This window comes from Bufo bufo, chromosome 3, assembly GCF_905171765.1.
Source record: "Bufo bufo chromosome 3, aBufBuf1.1, whole genome shotgun sequence".
Classification (NCBI taxonomy): Eukaryota; Metazoa; Chordata; class Amphibia; order Anura; family Bufonidae; genus Bufo; species Bufo bufo.
The window spans coordinates 44,061,520-44,086,237 of NC_053391.1; the positions used below are offsets into that span (position 1 = coordinate 44,061,520).

Sequence of the window (24,718 nt, forward strand, 5' to 3'; positions counted from 1 at the left end):
ATATAATCATACCGCCAGGGAGGTTAAACATAACCCTTTTCTCTACAGCTGTGACTCCTGTCTTCTTTTTTTTTTTATGCCACCCTCATACTGGAGTAAGGGTGCAGTCCGACTGGCTGTGCATGGCCAAGCCACTCTCACCTGTAGCAGCGAACGGCCTCATAACTTTGCGCTAAAATGGTGCGGCCAGTGACTGCCGCTAGTAGGCTTTGCCTGGCTGCTCTGGCAAACTGCACCGTTTTTTGTTTTAATTAATTAATTTATTTATTTTTTATCTTTGTTTAAAAAATAAATAAATAAAAAAGTCATTTGATAAGTCTGTTGTGTGCCTAAGGGCTCATGCACACGACCGCATCATGCGGTGCGCAAAACATGGATGCTGGCTGCGTGCGTTCCGCAATTTTTGGAATGGAATGGAATGGGCAGCCCATGCTAGAAATGCCTATTCTTGTCTGCAAAACGGACAAGAATAAGACATGTTCTATTTTTGGGGGGGGCCACGGAACAGAGCACTCCATGCGCTGTCCGCAAAAAATGCCACTCGGGTGCAGACCTAAACAGCGGCCGTGTGCATGAGCCCTAATTAACATCGCTAACCCCTTGCACTGTGCAGTGAGGGAGTAAAAACACAAAAATTTCACTTTTTTTTTTCTGTTTTTACACAACAAATTTTTTACAATATTCCAGCACAAGGGAATGATACAGTTCCCCCTCCCCATAATTAGGGATAAGCGAATTTCATATTTTGAAGTTTGTGTGCGGGTTCGTGTTGTGGTATTTTACTGAATTGCGATAAGGATTCCGTTAACACGGACCATGACTGAATGCCTTTAGAGGCATTCCGTTATTCATTCTGTCCTAATAGAAGTCTATTTAGCGATTATATATATATATATATATATATATATATATATATATATAATTTTTTTTTTTAATGCAGACAATCTCTTTCATGCAATTTAACACTATTCTGAGCGGAAACGTCCCAAATGCTTTCCTGTTCAGAAGTTTGTGGCTGTGGTCCCTTCCGCTAATAATATCTCCAGCCTGAACCTGCGCACAGTTTACTGGTATCACGTTTTTTAGAGTCAGTGGTTAGTAATGGCAGATAAACGGCGCTGTTACATAGCTGCTCGTGCAGCCGACGTACTGAAGATGACAGGAGCTGGAAGCTGCCAGGTAAACTCCTGCTGTGTAGTGTATATGGTATCTTTTGGCATGGCCTTAAAGGGGTTGTCCTATTGAGACATCTAGTGTCTGATCGTCGGGGGATCTGGCCGCTGAGGCCTCTGCTGATCATGAGAACGGAGGCCCATACTCCCCCGTTTGAAAGGAGAGGCCTCCCCATAGTGTTGTATGGCGCAGCGGACATGCTTTGTGTCTGCTGCTCCATTCAAATGGTGAGCACAGGCCCCCGTGATTGGCAGGGGCCCCCAGCGGTCAGACCCCCCACCACGCAGACACTTATTCCCTATCCCTTAGGCCTTACGTACACAACCATATCCATTTTGCAGTCCGCAAACCACAGATCCGCAAAATACAGATGCGGTCCTTGTGCCGTCCGTGGACTTCAAAGCCCATGGATGAGGTTATGTGCATGAGGACCTAGATAAGGGCTCATGCACAGGACCGTATGTATTTTGCGGTCTGCAAAAAACGGATCCACAAAAAATGCGGATGATGTCCATGTACATTCCGTATTTTGCGGAGCAGAACAGCTGGCCCTTAATAGAACAGTCCTATCCTTGTCCGTAATGCGGACAATAATAGGACATGTTCTATTCTTTTGCAGAATGGACATACGGAAATGGAATGTACACGTTTTTTTGGCGGACCCACTGAAATGAATGGTTCCGTATACGGTCCGTAAAAAAAAATTGGACACAGAAAATGTGTTCGCGTGCATGAGCCCTAAGACCGAGATTTGATCCTCTTACTGAAAACCGATAACTCGTCTACTTCCTGTGGCGGTACGTGGTGTAACATCCTGCGATTGTGTTTCCTGTCTCTTCAGCGGTTTTTTGCCTTGGCCAGATCCATTCCATACTCTGCGTCCTGTTCCGGATTCTCAGACGCAGTATCGGAGGACTCTGCTACAGTGGAGCTAAGGTTAAAGGGGTTGTGGCATCTCACTAGGGTACACCAACAAAATCAGATAGGTGCTGGCTCGGCTGTGTCTGGCAGTCTCATAGACGAGCAGTGGCCGTAAACACGCTCTACATTCACTGCTACGGGACTTCCGAAAATAGCCGAGCATGCTCGCTGGGCTATTTTTAAGAACTTCCATAACAGTGAATAGAGAGCGCATGCGCAGTGCACTCCTTCACTTCATTCTAGAGGTAGGTGCGGGATCCTGAGGTGGGCGATATCCTGTGCCATCAAAGCGTGAGATGAGACAACCCCTTTAAAGGGGTATTCCCATCCGGACATTTATGACTTATTGACAGGACCTAGTGTTATCTCAGGTCCTGAAGAGCACGTTGCGCATTCGCGGCCACTGCCATGGAATTTCTACAGATAGTGTAACCAGCGCTTGGCTATTTTCAGTAGTCCCATAGCAGTGAATGGAGAAAGACAAACCTTTGCGGTGTCCTGTCCATTCACCTTGGGGCCCCTGTATTGTGATAGGAGCGGGTCCCATAGGTGTGACTTGTACCTTTCGGACATTTATGGAATGTGCCGTATATTTTCCCGCTCCTTCACAAACAAATTAGAATCAACAGTGGTGGGAACCATTGTAATATGTAAACCACGGGGTGCCTTTTCTTTCTGAGTGTAGTTCTGTAACGTGGTTAAAAGTTAAAATTTTATAATCCACAAACAAATTAATAATAATCCAGCGGTTACAAATGGCTAACGTGTTTCAAATTCCGTTCTTGGTCATAGCATAAAGGCAGCAGGGCACAAGCAGTTTAAATACACAGGTCAGGAAGATGCATAAAATAATCAGAAAGGGAGTAAAAAAAATAAAATAATCATTACCCTCCTTATTTTGCAGATCCGGGAACAATGACCATTTACATCACAAAATCTGTTGACGGCTTTTCAGCAACGTGGTCCTGGGATGACCATTGTCTGGAAGAGGACGACGTCACCTTTACAGCTGTTTATAAGAAGTATGTTGTCATCCCTTTTATATCGGTTATAGTCTGGGGGTGAAAACAATGGTGAAATGCACAATTTTTTTTTAAAGCCACCCCTTCTTTTGTGTTGTGGGAGGGGCTACGTGAATTAGACGGTGTGCGCGCCATTTTTCTTTACAGTTGTGTTACACTTGATGAAATCTGACCTAGTGTGCTCAGATTTTATCCACAAAAAAAATCATGCAAAATGCGGTGGGTCCTCCTGTAGAAGGATGAAACTTTTTGTGGTGCCACCCATAGGTAGCTTTCCTGTATGACTGCCTTTGACCCATCATAGGGTGTGGAGACATGACTAGGGGTAGCAGCCAAGTGTAGACATCAGCGTTTTGCACCTCCTTGTCTCGGTCAGATTATTTTGAAGCATCTCTAGAAAAATCCACAAAAAAATAAAAAGTCTTGAACTCTTGCAGTTTTCACACTGGCCCCTAGGGCAGACCCCATCCGCTGACGCTTCCTGTTTTATCTGGCGTGTCTTCATCCTGTCTAGTCTAAGGGGGTAGATTTATAGAAACTGGTGTAAAGGAAAACAGGTTTAGTTGCCCCTAGCAACCAATCAGATTTCACCTTTCATTTTACAGAGCTCCTTTGCAAAATGAAAGGTGGAATCTGATTGGTTGCTAGGGGCAACTAAACCTGTTTTCCTTTACACCAGTTTTTCCATAGCATCATCACGACGGCATACAAGGAGATTGACCCCTGACCTCTGTAGGGGCAGGAACAGAGAAAGGTTAAATACCCTCCTCCCACCACCAACACCAGTGTTTCCTGTCCCTACAGAGGACAGGGCAGAGAAAGGTCTCCCTGTATGCAGGGAGATGAAGCTAAGGAAATGGAACCTGTTTATTTTTTATTTTTCCGTTACCTTTGGGAAAACGCCGGCATCCAGCATGGCGTCCCCCTGCCCTCCCGCGGTCCAAGTACTAACGCTGGGCAGGGGGTTCAGGGCCTATCTCGTCCTGGTTATTCCGGGGCCTGTTCCCTGGCGCAGACTCCCTCCTAGCCTACTCGGGCGATAGCTGGGTGCGCGCCGGCACATGGAGCGCATGTTTATGACGTCACGGCCGGCGACCCGGAAGTGACGTCGCGGCGGCAGCGTGGAGCCCAGTTTAAAACCGAGGCATGAACGCTGGTTACCGCCCGTGTCAAAACGCTCCCAGGATCGGTCCCCACTGGTGCAGAACCCTTGCCTGCAGAGAGGACGATGTCGGCATCTGAGCGATCCCCTAGAGCTGAGCCACCGGCGCTGCTACCAACTGTGAGTCCCCTTCGGGGGTATTATATGTGCAGGTCAGGGAGTCTGTTGATCCCCCTCTCCTGCTGTAATAGGGGGAAGGGGAAAAAAAAAGAGAGAGAGAAAGTTATTTCCAGGGGCAGCTAGCTCGCTTCTGCTGACCCCCTCTTGCTCTCTCTCTCTCCCTCTAGTGGTCATACCCTGATGCCCTGCCTTCTCCTCTCTTTTAGGCTAAAGAAGCCCCGAAAAAAATCAAAAAAACACTCAAATGTATCTCCTGCAATAGCAGACTACCCTAAAAAGTTGTGCAAGTCTTGTATTTCTAATATTGTACGGGATGAAGCACCCTCCTTAAAAGAGGAATTGAAAACCATGATTCAGGAAGAGATCCGTTCATCCCTGGCCCACCTGTCCACTAATCCCCCCGACTTGCCGCAACCTAAGAGGAAGCGGGCTAGGTCTCCATCCCCTTCGGACCTAGAAGTTATGGCGAATGAAAGTGCCCACTCCGTTAGGTCATGGGAAGAGGGGGAGAGAGTCTCTGATACAGACTCAGTGGATGACGGTCGTAGATATTAATTTTCTACAGAAGAAATGTCCGACCTATTAAAGGCAGTAAGGTCGACCATGGGCGTGGAGGAAGTGCAACGTACCCATTCAGTACAAGAAGAAATGTTTGGGGGCCTGAGAGTTAAGAAAACTCGTGTGTTCCCCATTAACGAGAGTATTAGGGATATGGTCCTTGATGAGTGGGCAGATCCAGAAAGACGTCTGGGAGTCCCGGCTGCGTTCAAAAATAGGTTGCTTTTTGATCCAGAGGAATCTAAAATTTTCAATGAAATTCCCAAGATCGATGTACAGGTGGCCAAAGTGAACAAGAAAACATCTCTCCCATTTGAAGATACCTCCCAACTTAAAGATTCAATGGATCGTAAAGCGGACAGTCTTCTCAGGAAATCCTGGGAGGCGTCCATGTTCAATATTAAAACCAATATTGCGGCTACCTCAGTCGCCCGATCCATGTATCTTTGGTTGGGAGAATTGGAAACTCATATTAAAGATAGAACATCTAGGGAACAAATTCTTAGTTCTCTCCCTCTTTTAAAATCCGCCACGGCCTTCCTGGCGGATGCCAGAAGAGCCCTCTGGATGAAGTGCTGGTCGGGGGACAAGACGTCTAAATTGAAGCTCTGTTCCATACCCTTTTCTGGAGAATATGTGTTTGGCCCGGTGCTAGATAAGATTCTAGAGAAGGCCGCGGACAGAAAGAAGGGGTTTCCGGAAGATCGCCCCTCCAGATGCCGGTATCCTTTTCGCCCCTCCTCGGGTCAAGAAAAAAGCTACAGGGGGAAAGGGAAATCAGGACGTTGGAGCTATCCAAAAGGAGGAAGAGGAAGAGGCCAATCCTTCTCCCACCCAAAATCCTCCGATAAGCAATGACGTCGGGGTGGGGGGAAGACTCTCAAGATTCCTGGGGTCATGGGAATCCATCTCCCAGAACCCCTGGATTTCCAAGGTAGTCGGGGCAGGCTACCAAATAGAGTGGTCTTCAAGACCCCCAAACAAATTTTCACTGACACGGTTCCAAATGAACCTTTGGCAAGGAGTCCAGAAACTTCACTTAATGAATGTAATCTCACCGGTCCCGCCTCCAGAAAGAGGCAGGGGTTTCTATTCAACCCTATTTCTAATCCGGAAGAAAGAAGGCACTTTTCGGACTATCATAAACCTGAAACCACTAAACAGGTTCATCCGTTATCAGAAATTCAGGATGGAGACCCTAGCATCTACAATCCCTCTGCTAAGCAAAGACGTCTTCATGTGCACAATAGACTTACAAGACGCTTATTACCACATTCCCATTCACACCGAAACAGAAGTTTCTCCGGTTTGCAATCCAGGATATATCAGGGAACGTCCATCACTACCAGTTCAGGGCCCTTCCCTTCGGGATTTCATCTGCGCCAAGAATATTTACCAAAGTAGTGGTAGAGATGGTCGCCTTTGCCCGAAGACAGGGACTTATGATAATCCCTTATTTGGACGATTTCCTTCTAGTCAGCGAAAGTCTCAGCCAAATCAGTTCGAACCTGAGGCTTTTTCTCTCCATCCTAGACGATCTGGGGTGGATCGTGAACAAAGTAAAGTCCGTCCTCACCCCCTCAAGGGAAGTTAGTTTCTTAGGGATGATCCTAGACTCCTGAAAGCAAGCGGTATTCCTACCTCGAGACAAAATATCAGTTCTCCAACAAAAGATCAGGTCCTTTCAGGAAAGAAGATCTTGCTCTATCAGAGAGGCGATGAGTCTGCTGGGCCTGCTAACATCTTGTATTCCGGCAGTTCCCTGGTGTCAAATACACTTCAGACCCCTACAGTCCTGGATCCTGAGTGTCTGGAACAAGTGCCAATCCTCTCTAGATCATCAAGTAAGTCCACCAACTCGGATTCTGCAGTCCCTAAATTGGTGGAAAGACCACGGAAACTTATCACGGGGAAATCTGTGGCAGAAGACTCCCCAGGTCCAGGTAATAACAGACGCAAGTCTGTCCGGCTGGGGTGCAAAGGTGGGGGATCGTATGTTCCAGGGCACTTGGCCAGATTCGATCAGATCCCAGTCATCGAACTTCAGGGAACTGAGAGCAGTCTGGGAGGTGTTAAAGGTAGCAGAGGAAATGTTGTGTCATCATCACATAAAAGTGCTGTCGGACAACACTACGGCCATTGCCTACCTCTCCCATCAAGGGGGAACACGGTCCGTAACCCTACAAGCACTGTCAACAAAAATCTTTGCTTGGGCAGAACAGAATGTGGCCTCGATATCGGCAGTTCATCTGAAGGGAATACTAAATCAGGAAGCGGATTTTCTCAGTCGCCACAGAATCGACCATACAGAATGGTCTCTAAGTCCAGAAATATTCGGGCTAGTAGTAAGGAAATGGGGGATGCCCGACGTGGATCTGTTTGCCACCAGGGCAAACTCAAAGGTGGAAACATTCTGTTCCCTAAACCCCAGGGACAGACCTCATGCCTTAGACGCCTTCACCATTCGTTGGCATTGGAATCTGTGCTATGCCTTCCCTCCACTTCCTCTAATTCCGAAGGTGGTACAAAAAATTCTCCAAGACAAGGCCACGGTGATTGTGATCGCTCCCCTATGGCCAAAGAGAAGCTGGTTCTCATCCCTCCAAAAATTTTCCCTACAAGATCCATGGCTCCTTCCTGTGCGGGGGGATCTACTCCAGCAGGGTCCAGTTCTACACCCAAACCCGCAGTTTCTGAAGCTTCAGGGCCTGTCAGACGAAGTTATTGCTACTTTGAAAGCCTCCAGAAAGAAGGTAACGTCAGCAATTTACCTTAAGATCTGGAAACGTTTTAGTTCCTGGAGTGGGGACGAATCGCCACATTTGCGTAAACCCAACATCCAAAGAATACTGGATTTCCTACAGCAAGGTCTGGACCTGGGACTTAGACCCTCTACCTTGAAGGTCCAAATCTCAGCCCTAGGTTGTTTCTTTGACCAAGATATAGCCGGCCATCGTTGGATCAAAAGATTCATTAAGGCAGCGACGAGGCTCCGCCCAACGATCACCGCCCGTGTCCCTTCCTGGGATCTGAACGTCGTTCTTACAGGCCTTACTTTACCACCCTTTGAACCCATGTCTGACTGTCCAATAAAATTATGGTCCTTGAAAACGCCCTTCTTAATTGCGATAACTTCGGCCCGCAGAGTAGGGGAATTACAAGCCCTATCAATCAGGGAACCCTACCGCCGTATTCTAGATGATAGAATTATTCTCCGTCTGGATCCTGGATTTCTCCCCAAAGTCGTATCCAATTTTCATCGGAGCCAGGAAGTTACCCTACCTTCTTTTTGCCAGCACCCCTCTAATGACAAAGAATCGGCGTTTCACTCTCTGGACGTTTGACGGGCAGTCCTAAACTATATCACGGTGACGGGGAAGTTTAGGAAATCTGACAATCTACTAGTCCTTTTTGGAGGAAGATTTAAGGGCCAAAAAGCCTCCCGGTCCTCTATAGCTAGATGGCTCAAAGAAGCCATTAGTCTTTGTTACCAAATACAAAACCTTACATGTCCAGTCAACATTAGGGCCCATTCCACTCGGGCCATGTCTTCCTCTCAGGCGGAGAGAGCTGGGGCTTCTCTGGAGGAAATCTGTCGTGCTGCCACTTGGTCCAGCATTCATACATTTATAAAGCACTATCGCCTGGATCTTTCCAGATCTTCTGATCTGTCCTTCGGGCGGAAAGTCCTCCAGGCTGTAGCCCCCCCTTAACTGATATATTTTTTATATCTCCTTGTATGCCGTCGTGATGATGCTATGGAAAAACCGGAATTAGTCTTACCGGTAATTCTGTTTCCATGAGATCATCACGACGGCACGTTATTCCCTCCCTATGATTTAAATCGTTTTTGACCTAGTAGGTCTCTAGAAGGTATGAAGTAATACCTTTTTTTCACTATTTTCCACCACCGGGTTGCTCTGTGTGATTTTGGAAACACTGGTGTTGGTGGTGGGAGGAGGGTATTTAACCTTTCTCTGTTCCTGCCCCTACAGAGGTCAATCTCCTTGTATGCCGTCGTGATGATCTCATGGAAACAGAATTACCGGTAAGACTAATTCCGGTTTTTCCTATACTTATTAGTTGGCAAACTTTATGCCAGAACCATGCCCCTGAATTTTGGTACATGTAAAGCCACGCCACCTCCACCTGTAAGCCACGCTTCTTATCCCTGCTTTTGTCAGCCAAGGCAAAAAAAAGGCTACAGTACGTTCCCTTCTCCAGAAATCTGGCTCAATATAAACCAAGATTCTGGAGCATTTCCAATAGCCCTTATTTTTTAGTTATTTGGGAAAAGATGTTGATGATCCATCCTCAATATCAGATCTGTGGGGATCTAACACCAGGGACCTCCGCCAATCAGCTGTTAGAAGGGACTGGGCGCTGCAGCCTCTTCCTAGATCAGTGATGTCACTGTACGTCGGTCACGTGGCCTAGCTGCAGCTCAGCCCCATTCAAGGGGGCTCCATCAATGGGGCTGAGCTGCAATACCAAGCCCTTCCACTATACGATGTACGGCGCTGTGCTTAGAAAGCTGCCCAGATCCCACTGTGCTCAACAGAGCAGCAGCTCCCTGAAACAACTGATGGGTGGGGGTGCCGAAGTCGAACCCCCGCTGATGTGATAATGAAGACCTATCCCGAGGTTAAGTCATCATTATCTTTTCCAGGATAATCCTAGAGATGTTCGCTTTAAATCAGTTAAGGATTATGTCAGAGCCCTTTTTGTCCCAACTGAACACCTCCTGACTTTAGGCTCTATCCGGATGTTAGGACATCGTATATGGGGTTCCACCCTTAGGACTTCCTTCCCCCCTATGTATCAATGGTGTACATGCCCCATTCAGAGGGACTAATCTTGCGGTTTCCAAGCATATTCCATGTTGGGAATAGTTGAGTCCATTCTTGATGTGGTTTTAAATCCACACGGGGGAAAAAAATGAAAAACAATGGGACGTGGATTTGCCGCGGTGAAAATTAAGCCGGCAGAGCACGCCCTTAGGATGTAACTATGGATGACCTGTCATCCTAAGGATGGGTCATCAGTAGGTACAGAGGTTCTCCAACCCCCATGGTAAAATGAAAGAAGGGCGGAATGCATTTAAAATAAAAATGAAAGCCACTCACCTGTTCACTCGTGTTCCTTCCCAGCACTGAGGGTCCCGTCCCCTGTGGGCTAGACCTTGGCTGTCCCTTCTGTGACCACGTCCACCCATACAGTCATTGACTGAGCCTCTGTGGTCGTATGCTGTTCAGAGACGTCACCACTGATGCCAGTGAATGGCTGCAGCAGTGCACATGATCACAGACGGGATATCGCACTTGTGGTCCACAGGGGGGACAGGACATTGTAAATTCATTCTGGCCCTTATTTCATTCATTTTTACTTTGTTGTTAAGGGTGGGAGCGCCAGACAACGAATCACAGGAATGTGTGATCACTGAAGATTGCTTCTGCAAGATCCCCCCCGATCTACTTGATTACAGTCATAATTATACTCTACTGATCTCAGCTACAGCACCTGGAGAAAACCTGACCAACTCGAAAGACTTTGATCCCAACTGTGGTGAGTAGATCACCTTCTAAATCCCGCTCTTCTTTCTGTACATGAGATGTTGACTGTTCCCTTTGTCATAGTTTACACAGTTATAAATGAGCAGCAGTTTGTGCTCCTGAGCTGCTCTTCCTGTAGAATCTATGGTATTAAAAGGGGCTATCCCATCAATATAAAACGTTTTATTTTTTTACTCGTACATTTGAAGGACTTTTTCTTCCCTTTCTGTGGGTGGGCAGCAGCACCTCCCAGTATGAATTGCAATTAGTTCGTGTTAATCTGTTCATTACCTGCATAGAAAATAGTCCCTCACATATAGATCAAGAGATATGTATGATATGTAATGCCCCCCCCCCCCCCTCATTTCTCCACTGTCTGGAGAGAGATATAGCTATATACTGTATGGGACTGTGCTGCAGTACCAGGCAAAGCCACAATCGTATGTACGGCGCTGTGCCTGTCTATAAGTATTATTGTAATCTTTATGCAAAATAATCGGCCATCATGTTGGTTTGTTTTTAGAAATGAAACCTCCACCTGAAATCCATGTGAAATCCAGCGATGCCTTGGTTATAGTAAATATTTCAACCCCAGGTAATCCAGGTGAAGAAGAATATAACTTAAGTCTCAGAAGAAATGATTCCACTGAGGAGGTAAGTGGCCCTCAGGATCTTCTACTTGATATGAGCATCTGTCAGCAGTTCTGTACCTATGACACTGGCTCTGGGCAGCTGAAGGCATCTGTGTTGGTCCCATGTTCACATGTGCCCGCATTGCTGAGAATAATTATGTTTTAATATATGCAAATGAGCCTCTAGGAGCAACAGGGGCGTTACCATTACACCTAGAGGCTCTGCTCTCTCTGCAACTGCTGTGCCCACTTTGATTGACAGGGCCAGGTGTGATGACATTTTTTTTACTGCCTGGTCCTGTCCATCAAAGTGCAGCGGGCGTGGCAGTTGCAGAGAGAGCAGAGCCTCTAGGTGTAATGGTAACGCCCCCGTTGCTCCTAGAGTCTTATTTGCATATATTAGTTTTTTCAGCAATGTGGGCACATATGAACATGGGACCAACACAGATGCCTTCAGCTGCCAAGCGCACATGTAACAGGTCAGCCAGTGTCATAGGGACAAAACTGCTGACAGATGCTCTTTCATATGGTTATCCACCTATTTTTAAGTGATTGACTGCCTCACGGGGAGCAGTGCTGCAGTGACAAGCTCAGTCCACTACAAAGTAGATGGAGCCGTCTGCATCCGGCACCGGCCATTTCTGAATCCCTGAGAATCGACCATCACTCAAAGGTGTATTCCCATCTGGGACATTGATGGCATGTCGCAAGGATATGCTATCAGTGTCAGATAGGTGCGGGTCCCACCTTTTAGGTCCTGCTCCTATCTCTAGAACAGGGCCTCCAAAGTGAAGGGCAAGCAGTCATGCATTTGTGGCCACCCTCCGCTCCTAGCTATGAGGGTTCCGAAAATAGCCAAGTGCTGGATATGAAAGCATCGCATGCTCAGTGTTCTCTCCTTCACTTTGGGGGCCCCGTTCAACTGGTGGGACTCGCACCTACCATCCTGGCGATATGCCATCAATGTCCCACATGGGAATACCCCTTTAATGAAAGAAAGGAAGCAAACGGACGTTCAAGTACCTACAAGTAACAAACACCCCATGAACACGCCATGTAAATCCAACTCACCGTTGTTGTTGCTGCTCCTGTTATTCCCAATTTTACATTTCTCTCCCATATTAGAGTATTGGGATTATGTCTACAATTTATACAATAATGTAATTATCATAAAGCTTAATTATTATTTTTATTTTTTAGAAATCTGAATCCATCAGAGTGCGCAATTATATAATTCCACCCAATGCCCTCTCTCCGGGGCAAGTGTATTGCCTGAAGGTTAATGTATATAACATTTTGGCAATGGCCTTTAGTCCATTCAGCCCAGAAGAATGCTTCACGGCGCCTGCTAAAGGTAACGTGTCCGTGTTGTATACTAGACTTCCCTTTCTTTTTGTAGCACTACTCGGAGGGGAACCCTTTAGGCTCCATTCACACGTCCGCAATTTCGTTCTGCATTTTGCGGAACGGAATTGCGGACCCATTCATTCCTATGGGGCAGCACGATGTGCTGCCCGGACACGGAATTGTGGATCCGCACTTCCGTTCCGCCAAAAAATAGAACATGTCCTATTCTTGTCCGCGGAACGCGCATTGCCGCTTTCCGTGTTTTGCGGCTTCGTGTATCCGCAAAACCCGTTACGGATGTGTGAATGGAGCTTTATATGTAGTGTTTTATCATTGCCAAAATATTTTGTACTGAGGGACTTGTATTCAAGACTGGAGACCGGTGATGGAGCTCGGTGGTAGATCCTCCTTCATTTGGGTTTTGCCACAATTCCTAAAATCACAGATGAGAAAACCCCATCGATACCTGGGATAGCCATGGTTTCCCTTTAATAAAGGCCACACGTTTCTCAGTAAAGTCCTTCTCTCCTCTTCCAGCACCGCCGAATAATCTGAGGATGGAAGCGCTGGACTCAAGATACCTGCTGAAGTGGGACTGGGATTTTGATCAATCTCCGAATGTCACGTTTTCTGTGGAAAAGTGGTAGGTGATCAAAAAAACATCACCTGGTAATAAACGATTGAAGACTTTTCTTTTATCTTTCTGTGTTTCTAAGTCACAGAGATTTTGATATTGATGGCCTATCCTCAGGATGTCTGACTGGTGGGAGTCATACTCCGGGCACCCCCGCCAATCAGCTGTTTGAAGAGGCTGTGACACACTCTTCCAGTGCTGTGGACTCCTTGGAGCATACAAAGCACAGCGCCGTCCATTGCATTGTGGTTGTGCTTGGTATTGCAGCCCAGGCTGTTCATTTGAGGCCAAGTGTATATTGTATGAGTAACTAGCGTAGGTACTGGCACAAGATGAAGGCATTGGTGCAGTTACTGGCACAGGGTGGAGACACAGGTGTAGTGGCTGGCATAGGATAGAGGCACCAGGAGAAGTGACTGGCACAGGATGGAGGCATATTTGCAGTGGCTGGCACAGGGTGAAGGAATAGTGCAGTGGCTGGCATAGGATAGAGGCGCCAGGTGAAGTGACTGGCACTTGGAGGAAGCATTGGTGCAGTGAATGGCGCAGGGTGGAGGCGCCAGGGCAGGGGCTGGCGCAGGGTGGAGGCGCCAGGGCAGGGGCTGGCGCAGGGTGGAGGCGCCAGGGCAGGGGCTGGCGCAGGGTGGAGGCGCCAGGGCAGGGGCTGGCGCAGGGTGGAGGCGCCAGGGCAGGGGCTGGCGCAGGGTGGAGGCGCCAGGGCAGGGGCTGGCGCACCAGGGCAGTGGCTGGCGCAGGGTGGGGGCATTGTTCTAAAGGTTGGGCAGATGGATGAGCCTGGCTGCTGGGTTCAGGATAGATTGGAGAGGGGAGAGTTTAGTGTGGGGAAGACGATTAGTAATGAGTTACAGCAATCGAGAATGGATCAAGGCAGTAAAATACAGTATGGATTCTGGAGATGTTCCTGAGGTGCAGGTGACACGAGCAAGTGAGTGATTCAGTATAAGGAGTAAAGGAAAGATCTGATACAAGCATAACCCCAAGACTATGGAGTACCACACATGGAGATATCAGGTTTAGGTAGGTTAGTAGATGGCGGAAACACTAGAAATGCGGTCTTTGAAGGATTCGATTTCAGAGAGAACATGATGTTAGAGACAGCGGACAGACAGTCACTGGTGTTTTTAGTAGGGCAGGGGTGATGTCATATAGTTGGGCGTCATCCGCATAGAGATGGTGCTGAGAGCCAAATCTGCTGATAGTCTGCCCGATAGGGGCTGTGTAGAGAGAAAAGAGGAGAGGACCTAGGACTGAACCCTGAGGGACTCCAACTGGTGATACAAATCATTCTCCTCCACTTAATTTTTATTTATTTTTTTAAGATTGGTGCAGATTCCGACCTGACCTGTATGTATTGAGAGACCTGCTACGTCCACACAGTGTGAATGCGGCCTGATATGAATATCTCATCCACTTGTATGAAAGATGATGAACTAATAACAGTCCCCTTTGTTTTCAGCCACAACTATGATGGCCGCTGCACTAAATTAAAGGGATGTGAAAATATAACCGCTACCCGGTGTCGCACAGCGTTGCCTTTTAAAGGAGACCATATCTTCCGCGCCTCTGTGTATGACGGCCAAAGAGAAGAAAAAAGCTCAAGCGTTATACAGTTCTCTCCATACTATGATAGTAAGTGCGGTCATCAAAATCGTAATGTAATGGGAGGGCACAGACAAAATAGGGCAGGTTTACTAATCCTTTAGACGTATAACGTGAGACAGGCTGCCTAGACCGGCACCTGATTTATCACCGTGGCTCATGCCGGTCGACAGGGACGGGCATCTCGTCTTGCCCTGTCAATCTCGCGCCTCTGAGGAGGCTCTGCTATCTGGGTAGCGCAAATGCCGACTGTGCATGCGCCGTTACGCTTCCAGGTGTAACCAGGCGTGTCGCTACCAGAGTTAGTGCCCGAAGATAGTGATTTCTTTACTTAAGCTGAATTATCCTGATCCAAAATACAAGGGACGATCATGGGTCGGTGCAGGACAGGTTGTGGGTCCAGCTTATGTGGCTAGTGATATATCTTTATTTATTTAATAGTAATTCTAATTTATCAGCCTTAAATTGAGTGAAAATTAATTAAACTCATCAAAAATTGGCAGGCTTAAAAATAAGAGTAACCAAATGGATGTGAATGGTTGTGATGTCTCTCTCTCTGACAGCACATATCGGGCCGCCCAAAAATGTGACCCTGCGTATTGTAAACAACGAACTGTTCATTGATGTCAGTGCGCCCGAAGGATTCAAAGATGCAGATATAGATGGTCTCTGCGGCTGGCTGACCCACCTGGAATATTGGGCCAATTCTACCCACAATTCGGAGGTAAGCTTTATGCGGGACATTTATTGAGACCGGCGTATTACATGCCGCTATTAATCTATGCCCCGCTGGAATCGGATGTGCCACAATTAAGATCTCTGGGGTCTCAGTAATTCTACTCTGACACAATTAGGGTCCATTCAGACGTCCGTATGAATGGTCTGGGTTATTCGGAACGGGTGCCGGAAAAGATGTGGACAGCATCTGCACTGTCCACATTCGCAGCCCCGAACTTCCGGCCCGCGGCTCCGGACAAGAATAGGAATTCTCTATATAGTGATGGCGAATGGACCCTTATTAAGAGGCCCATGCCTGTTAATAACGGGGGCACATCCGTGCAGGTCTGTGTGCCAAACACGTAAATCTACTGGATTTGCTCTTATGTACATCACTTTCCTGGTGTAAATTGTAATAAATGTGCCGCAACAGTACATCATTTTGGAAGAGTGGCAAGCAGGGCTGTACACCCCAAAAAAGTTTTTAAATTTTGCACAGACTTGGGGTCTGCTAAACGTTGTCACTTTCTGCCACCAGTTTTCTGGTGTACAGGGGGGGTCTGATTTCTGATAGATCAGTCAGGGTGTAAGCGCTCGGTGCCCATGCTGCAGACCGCACATAGCGGTTTGCAATGCTTGTGCACTGGCCGTGTGCACACCGTTTGCACTTCATAGTGCCTCCGTGAGCTTCGGATCCGTGCCTCCACTCTGCAAAAGATAAGTGAATTCCTATCTTCGGTCCTATGTTGCGGAATGTGGAGCCGTCAAGTCAATGGGTCCGCATCCTCACCAAGAAGTGCACACGCCTAGGCGCCCGTATATATTGCGGACTGGCCGTTTTACGGTACGCAATACGGGCACTAAGCGCTTGCGCTCGTGGACATGAGCCTTTAGGCACATTATCATCAGTCTTGTATGAGCGGCTGCTGTCAGTGCATTATTTTTCATCTTTTAAACATTCTCTGGCGCTGTTTTAGAGTAGCCCTTTTCATGCTGGAAACTTGCCCTATAATATATATAAACAGGAACATGATCTTTGTACTCGCATACAAAGTCACTGTGCTGCCTTTTAGGCTACATGCACACGACCGTATGTGTTTTGTGGTCCGCAAATTGAGGATCCGCCAAAAAAAAACGAATGCCATCCTTTTTTTTTTTTTGTCTTTTTGCGGATCCGTTGTAACAATGCCTAAAACGGACAAGAATAGGACATGTTGTTATATTTTTTTTGCGGGGCTACGGAACGGACTTACGGATGCGCATAGCACACGGTGTGCTGTTCGCATTTTTTGCGCGACCCATTAAAATAAATGGGTCTGCATCCTATCCGCAAAAAAAACGAAAAGGACATGGAAACAAACAACGTTTGTGTGCATGTAGCCTTAAGCTGGCTGTACACATGTGAACCTGCTAACTATCTAATGTCTTTAAAGCCTTCCAAAGGGCTACAAGAGCAGCTCCCTGGCAGATTCAATGTGAAGCAGAGAGCCTGGTAGTCAACTGAAAGCTATAGAATAAAAAAGTATTGAAATTATTTAAGGGGATTTTCCAGGCCCCTATCCTAAGGATAGGTCATTAGTACTTGATCAATGAGTGTCGAATTAGCTTTGCCTGGTTGATTAGGGTGGACTTGCTGATTGTTGAGCCTTTATATATCCAGACCTAACCCCATTCTGGTTGTTGGATATAGCATTTGCTAGCTGCTTTTCCTTCCAGATATTTTGTACTTTGTTCTGTATTCTGGGATCCGTAATATGACCATTTAATCTTGTTTAGTTTAGTTTACTTTTTTTCTGTGTATTCTGGGATCTGTAGTTTCACGATCTTTCTTGCGGTGTCTGGGATTTGTTTGTTGTTGTGCTGTTGTATTGTCCAGGAGAAAACAAACGTGAATCGTGTGATCTAATAAGTATGAACGATTCAAAGACTATCTACAGCATGCTAAAAAATGTTTAATTCATTTTAACTCAATTTAAGAGTTTGTCTGAACTGAACTTACCTGCTACAGTGAAAACCAGGGACAAGGAGTACTGCATCAGCTGAAGGTTTTCAACTCGTTTGTTCAGAGCCATGAATGAAACGAAACAAAATGAAATGAAATAAGTGACAATCGTTTTCCAAAAGAGAAATGCACTCTGAGCAGTTGTCACCCCCCCCCCCCCCACTGTTATCTATGGAGCCTGTAAAGCACAAGATCAGCATCTGTCAGGCACCAGTCATGGCTGTCAGATTAGGAATCATTTTTATCTGACTAGTGTCTTATGTGTTAGGCCTGTATTACTTGAACATATTATCTGACCAATATTTTTCTAATCAGGCCTATAGTTGGTGTGTATAACATAGAAACATAGAATGTGTTGGCAGATAAGAACCATTTGGCCCATCTAGTCTGCCCAATATACTGAATACTATGGATAGTCCATGGCCCTATCTTATATGAAGGATGGCCTTATGCCTATCCCATGCATGCTTAAACTCCTTCACTGTATTTGCAGCTGCCACTTCAGCAGGAAGGCTATTCCGTGCATCCACTACTCTCTCAGTAAAGTAATACTTCCTGATATTACCTTTAAACCTTTGCCCCTCTAAATTAAAACTATGTCCTCTTGTAGCAGTTGTTCCTTTTTTAAATATTCTTTCCTCTTTTACCTTGTTGATTCCCTTTATGTATTTAAAAGTTTCTATCATATCCCCTCTGTCTCGTCTTTCTTCCAAGCTGCAGTCAGGTCCATAAATATTGGGACACTCACACAATTCTAACATTTTTGGCTCTATACACCACCACAGTGGATTTGAAATGAAACAAACAAGATGTGCTTTACCTGCAGACTGTCAGCTTTAATTTGAGGGTATTTACATCCAAATCAGGTGAACGGTGTAGGAATTACAACAGTTTGCATATGTGCCTCCCACTTGTTAAGGAACCAAAAGTAATGGGACAGAATAATAATCATAAATCAAACATTCACTTTTTAATACTTGGTTGCAAATCCTTTGCAGTCAATTACAGCCTGAAGTCTGGAACGCATAGACATCACCAGACACTGGGTTTCATCCCTGGTGATGCTCTGCCAGGCCTCTACTGCAACTGTCTTCAGTTTCTGCTTGTTCTTGTGGCATTTTCCCTTCAGTTTTGTCTTCAGCAAGTGAAATGCTCAATCGGATTCAGGTCAGGTGATTGACTTGGCCATTGTATAACATCCCACTTCTTTCCCTTAAAAAACTCTTTGGTTGCTTTTGCACTATGCTTTGGGTCATTGTCCATCTGCACTGTGAAGCGCCGTCCAATGAGTTCTGAAGCATTTGGCTGAATATGAGCAGATAATATTGTCCGAAACACTTCAGAATTCATCCTGCTGCTTTTATCAGCAGTCACATCATCAATAAATACAAGAGAACCAGTTCCATTGGCAGCCATACATGCCCACGCCATGTCATATATCTTCTATATAAAAAGAATCTTCATATAAAAGAGAGGATAAAAAAAAACAAACTATAAAATGATATTGATTATATGATCCTTCAGGCGGACATAATCGCCTTTAAGTTCTTTTTATCGGGTATCTTAATTTGATTTGTGCAGGCAGTGAAACAAAGGGACAATTGTGTATTCAAAAATATATAATCGTTTATTATAAAAACAAAGAATATAAAATCAATACAATTGCAAAACAAATGATGAAGTAAGGAAGAAGTACAACAGCGACTTAAAAAGATCAAAATAGACAAATCGCCAGGACCTGATGGCATACACCCCCGTATCCTAAGAGAATTAAGTAATGTCATAGCCAGACCCTTATTTCTGATATTTGCGGACTCTATACTGACAGGGAATGTTCCACAGGATTGGCGCGTGGCAAATGTGGTGCCAATATTCAAAAAGGGTCCAAAAACAGAGCCTGGAAACTATAGGCCGGTAAGTTTAACATCTGTTGTGGGTAAACAGTTTGAAGGTTTTCTGAGAGATGCTATCTTAGAGCATCTCAACGGAAATAAGCAAATAACGCCATATCAGCATGGCTTCGTGAGGGATCGGTCATGTCAGACTAATTTAATCAGTTTCTATGAGGAGGTAAGTTCTAGACTTGACAGCGGCTAATCAATGGATGTCGTGTATCTGGACTTCTCCAAAGCATTTGACACTGTACCACATAAAAGGTTAGTATATAAAATGAGAATGCTCGGACTGGGAGAAAACGTCTGTATGTGGGTAAGTAACTGGCTGAGGGATAGAAAACAGAGGGTGGTTATTAACGGTACACACTCAGATTGGGTCACTGTCACTAGTGGGGTACCTCAGGGGTCAGTATTGGGCCCTATTCTCTTCAATATATTTATTAATGATCTTGTAGAAGGCTTGCACAGTAAAATATCAATTTTCGCAGATGACACTAAACTGTGTAAAGTAATTAACACTGAAGAGGACAGTATACTGTATATATACTACAGAGGACAGTATACTGTATATATATATATATATATACTACAGAGGACAGTATACTACTACAGAGGGATCTGGATAGATTGGAGGCTTGGGCAGATAAGTGGCAGATGAGGTTTAACACTGATAAATGTAAAGTTATGCACATGGGAAGGAATAATGCAAGTCACCCGTACATACTAAATGGTAAAACACTCGGTAACACTGACATGGAAAAGGATCTAGGAATTTTAATAAACAGCAAACTAAGCTGCAAAAACCAGTGTCAGGCAGCTGCTGCCAAGGCCAATAAGATAATGGGTTGCATCAAAAGGGGCATAGATGCCCGTGATGAGAACATATTCCTACTACTTTACAAATCATTAGTCAGACCACACATGGAGTACTGTGTACAGTTCTGGGCTCCTGTAAACAAGGCAGACATAGCAGAGCTGGAGAGGGTCCAGAGGAGGGCAACTAAAGTAATAACTGGAATGGGGCAACTACAGTACCCTGAAAGATTATCAAAATTAGGGTTATTCACGTTAGAAAAAAGACGACTGAGGGGAGATCTAATTACTATGTATAAATATATCAGGGGTCAGTACAGAGATCTATCCCATCATCTATTTATCCCCAGGACTGTGACTGTGACGAGGGGACATCCTCTGCGTCTGGAGGAAAGAAGGTTTGTACACAAACATAGAAAAGGATTCTTTACGGTAAGAGCAGTGAGACTATGGAACTCTCTGCCTGAGGAGGTGGTGATGGTGAGTACAATAAAGGAATTCAAGAGGGGCCTGGATGTATTCCTGGAGTGTAATAATATTACAGGCTATAGCTACTAGAGAGGGGTCGTTGATCCAGGGAGTTATTCTGATTGCCTGATTGGAGTCGGGAAGGAATTTTTTATTCCCCTAAAGTGAGGAAAATTGGCTTTTACCTCACAGGGTTTTTTTGCCTTCCTCTGGATCAACTTGCAGGATAACAGGCCGAACTGGATGGACAAATGTCTTTTTTCGGCCTTATGTACTATGTTACCATGTTACTAAGTTACAAAATAACACCCAAAATGTACCACACGGTGGTGCTAACGCACCCCTATCCCATCAGCACAGTATGATTTAGTGATTTATGACAACCAGTGTCATACTTTTAACAAACAGACTCGTATACCAAGAGAAACTTAGGATCTTCTATTTATCAAACAGACTATAGTAATAAAACACGGATATACAGGAAAATAACTGTTATCCCTTGACTCTGTTTTCCTATGACCAATCAAAAATATATGATATTAATATGATAAAATATTCAGCTCGGCAATCAGACTATGGAAAATAACTTTCCAAGGGATTTAGTCCTCTTTTCAAATAATGTCAGATCTTCCATTAACAATATGCATCTTTGCTAAGAGAATAATCAGCATTATGGAGGCACCTAACACTATATATTCCCACAGTATGGGAACTCTTGGCTATATACCGAGAGAAATATCTTATTAATATCACGAGTAGTAAAAAAAATATACGTTACCGGGTCAAAGGTAGACAGAGTTTAAATGGGACCAGTTCTGAAGAACTTTCCTAGTAATCCAAAAAAAATAATCTAAGTTTCTTCTGGTAAAGTTTTCTTTTTGATTGAATGGATGGATATATGGATCTATATGGATCTCCCTTGCTGCTCCACACACGAGTAATTATTCCCCCCCTTATCTAAGAATCATCCCCTTTAGATTAGGGATTCCCAATCAGGTAAGGTGGGTGTATTTGCATGCTAATAACACCATGATGTCATATTAACTCCTAATATGGTATAGAACAAATAATGAAATAATATAATATTGTCCATCTGCCTCCAGATGGCACTGCGGTACTGCAGATGAACATCACAACTTTTAAGCATTAAAATTAAATATCTAATAATACGTTCACATGACCTCATTGACCTTCTTAATATAAATCATTGAGGAAGGTCTTTTCCTGACACTTTTAATTACCTATCCTGGACTTGTTGGAGTTGGCTGTCTTCTCCTATCTTTTTGAAATATAGGTTGACTTGATGAAAATTTAATATAACGGCTTTGATGCTTGGCATCGGAATTTGTACATTTCACTTATCTACATCCATGAATAACTATTGTTTTTAAATAACATTTACTCTTCTCAGAAATCCAATTAACATAAACTTACTTCAATGTTTCTGTATCTTCTACAATACCTTCTAAATAATAAATACATGGTATAACATATATATAAATCGATACATTGTTACACATGGATAACACATTATATGAATTATTGATTAACATATGTTGTAAACTAAATATACCATACAGATAATATATAAATATATATATATATATATTAATATAATTATGAATATATAAATTGAACCTCATACAGCAGGTGTGCCTCAAGGATATGCATCCTTATCAAGTCATTGCTTATCCAAGATATAACCTTGTTCCCCCCAGACAGACATGTCTTAGGAAGTTGGCTTACTCCTTACAGATAATCCCATATCTTTAGTAATAACTTTTAAACACAATGTCCGTTTTATGTTCACAATTATTTTTATATAAACTGAACTTGCCATGAACTCATCTTGGCTTCCTCAGCCACATAATAGAACTTTGGTTCAGGCTGATTTTATTCTTAAAGGCAATGAGATGAGCATTCATTTTTATTATAATGTCATTATCCAGTACGCCAGTCCTTCAGGGTGAGCGATTGTGAGGTCACGGGTTAATAGGCAGACCGAGGGTTGCTCTTAGTACTCACAGTTTGTAGTATACTCTGGGCAGGCGTACAGCAGTGATGAAGAGGCTGGCACGTAGGTCCTCTGGGGCACTCTCTAGATATAGGGACCAGGCCAGGTGATTGGTGAGGTGCCCTGGGTGTTGAAAGTTTAGCGTGCCTGTGGCAAGATCCCTTACAGTTCGTGACGCCAGTGCCGGTAACGGTGGCACACCTATTTGTTGGAGGAATAATTGAGGTACACACGATTATGGTGAACTAGAACTCCTCTTTACTGAACAGTTCAACTATATACAGGCTTCAGACAATTCCATATGAAGTAGATTTGGTAACAGGCAGGCTTTACACAAATGGCAGGTATAATCCTAGCAAGATAACTCAGAGGGAATAAACTCACAGATCAGGCTGTCCTTTCTGCAGAATCCTGTCTGACTTTCTCCAAGGCCCGAATGCCTAATAGCTGGCTTTATCCTTGGGTAGGGAAACCTTCCTCTGGTATAAATCCTCTTGCTGTAAATAAACTTCTGCCTTTCAGCTTTCTACTTGGCTGAATACAATTAGCACTGCTCTGTACTTTGCAAGATGCAGGATAACTTCAGGAGGAAACTTCTCCTGGAAGCAGGTTAGGATCCTGGGCTATCTAGCTGCATGTTAGAAGCTGGACCTCAGCTCCTGCCTGGCTGAAGTCAATCTTAGCTTCTGACCACACACCCTCTCCTGGACTGGACCTGTCTCTCTCTCTCTATATATATATATATATATATATATATATATATATATATATATATATATATATATATATTAGGGGGTTCCCTAGCTCCCTCTACAGCTTGGGAGGAGAAACTACACCCCTAGCAGGCCTGGTACACAGGAAATAACATGAAAATACACATTATAATGCAATACAAAATACCATGACCATGTTCCACAGGAGGTGGAGAACAACATGACCCAATTGACCCTTGAGTAGTGCCCACCTTTACGTAGTGGGACACTACAATTAGATAATATTGTATACGTATGAAAATGCACAACAGCCATGACACTACCACCACCATGCTTCACTGATGAGGTGGTATGCTTAGGATCATGAGCAGTTCCTTTCCTTCTCCATACTCTTCTCTTCCCATCACTCTGGTACAAGTTGATCTTGGTCTCATCTGTCCATAGGATGTTGTTCCAGAACTGTGAAGGCTTTTTTATGTTTCAATAGTATTTATTGGATTTTTTTTCAATAATAAGGTGTACAGTAAAATGTACTTAATACAGGGGACTTGGAGTCCAGTTATTTGTACATTCCAGACATATAAAATAAAATGAGAAATAAATAGAACAAAAAGACATACATAAAATAAGATTTAAATAAAAGGGAAGCGTCAGGAAATCAGGGGTATTAGACTTATACTTACAAGGTACATAGGTCTGGTGTCAAGAGGCGATCAAGAGTAGAAAGGTTCATAACTGCATAACCCCCCTTCAGTGTGCAGTACATCCATGACAAATTATCAGAGCCCCCTGTAAAGGGAGAGGTCAATAGAGTGTGAAGAGGACGACCAGGGCTCCCAGACTCTTTCAAACAAAGCAAATGTATCTGAGCGGATTGCCGACATCCTTTCAGATTGGTATATCTTGTTGACTCTATCAATTACTGCTTGATAGCTTAGTGACAAGGAACGCCACTGGGAGGCAATGTAGATTCTAGCCGCAAGCAGGATAAATTGGGTCAATTTGAATTTGGCATTTGTTAATTTCGACGGCTTGTCGCCAAGTAGCAAGACCGAGGGTGTGGGGAGGAGGACGTACCCCAGCAGAGAAGAGAGCAGGTCACAGATGCGACCCCATAGCCTGGCCACCATTGGGCAAGTCCACCAGGTATGGAGCATCGTGCCCTCCTCATCACATCCTCGAAAGCAAGTAGAGGGAACCTCTGGGTAAAAGCGATGTAATTTGGCTGGTACTAAATACGTCCGGTGGAGTATTTTAATAGAGGTCTCAGCCAAGGTAGTTTGCCATGACCCTTTGGTTAATGTCTGGGAGCGCTGGTGCCACCTAGATACGCTTGATTCTTCCGACAGATCCGC

General features: G+C 44.7%; 1 protein-coding gene across 1 annotated transcript in view; it reads left to right on the plus strand.

Moving 5' to 3' along the window:
* Positions 1 to 24,718, plus strand: part of LOC120994523 (interferon alpha/beta receptor 1-like) — a 54,556-nt gene that overhangs the window by 18,048 nt on the left and 11,790 nt on the right. The window contains exons 2-8 of the mRNA XM_040423161.1: positions 2,999 to 3,116; positions 10,355 to 10,521; positions 11,032 to 11,162; positions 12,341 to 12,494; positions 13,025 to 13,130; positions 14,599 to 14,771; positions 15,305 to 15,465. Of these exons, the coding sequence (XP_040279095.1) occupies positions 2,999 to 3,116; positions 10,355 to 10,521; positions 11,032 to 11,162; positions 12,341 to 12,494; positions 13,025 to 13,130; positions 14,599 to 14,771; positions 15,305 to 15,465 (1,010 nt within the window). The remainder of the gene's footprint in view (positions 1 to 2,998; positions 3,117 to 10,354; positions 10,522 to 11,031; positions 11,163 to 12,340; positions 12,495 to 13,024; positions 13,131 to 14,598; positions 14,772 to 15,304; positions 15,466 to 24,718) is intronic.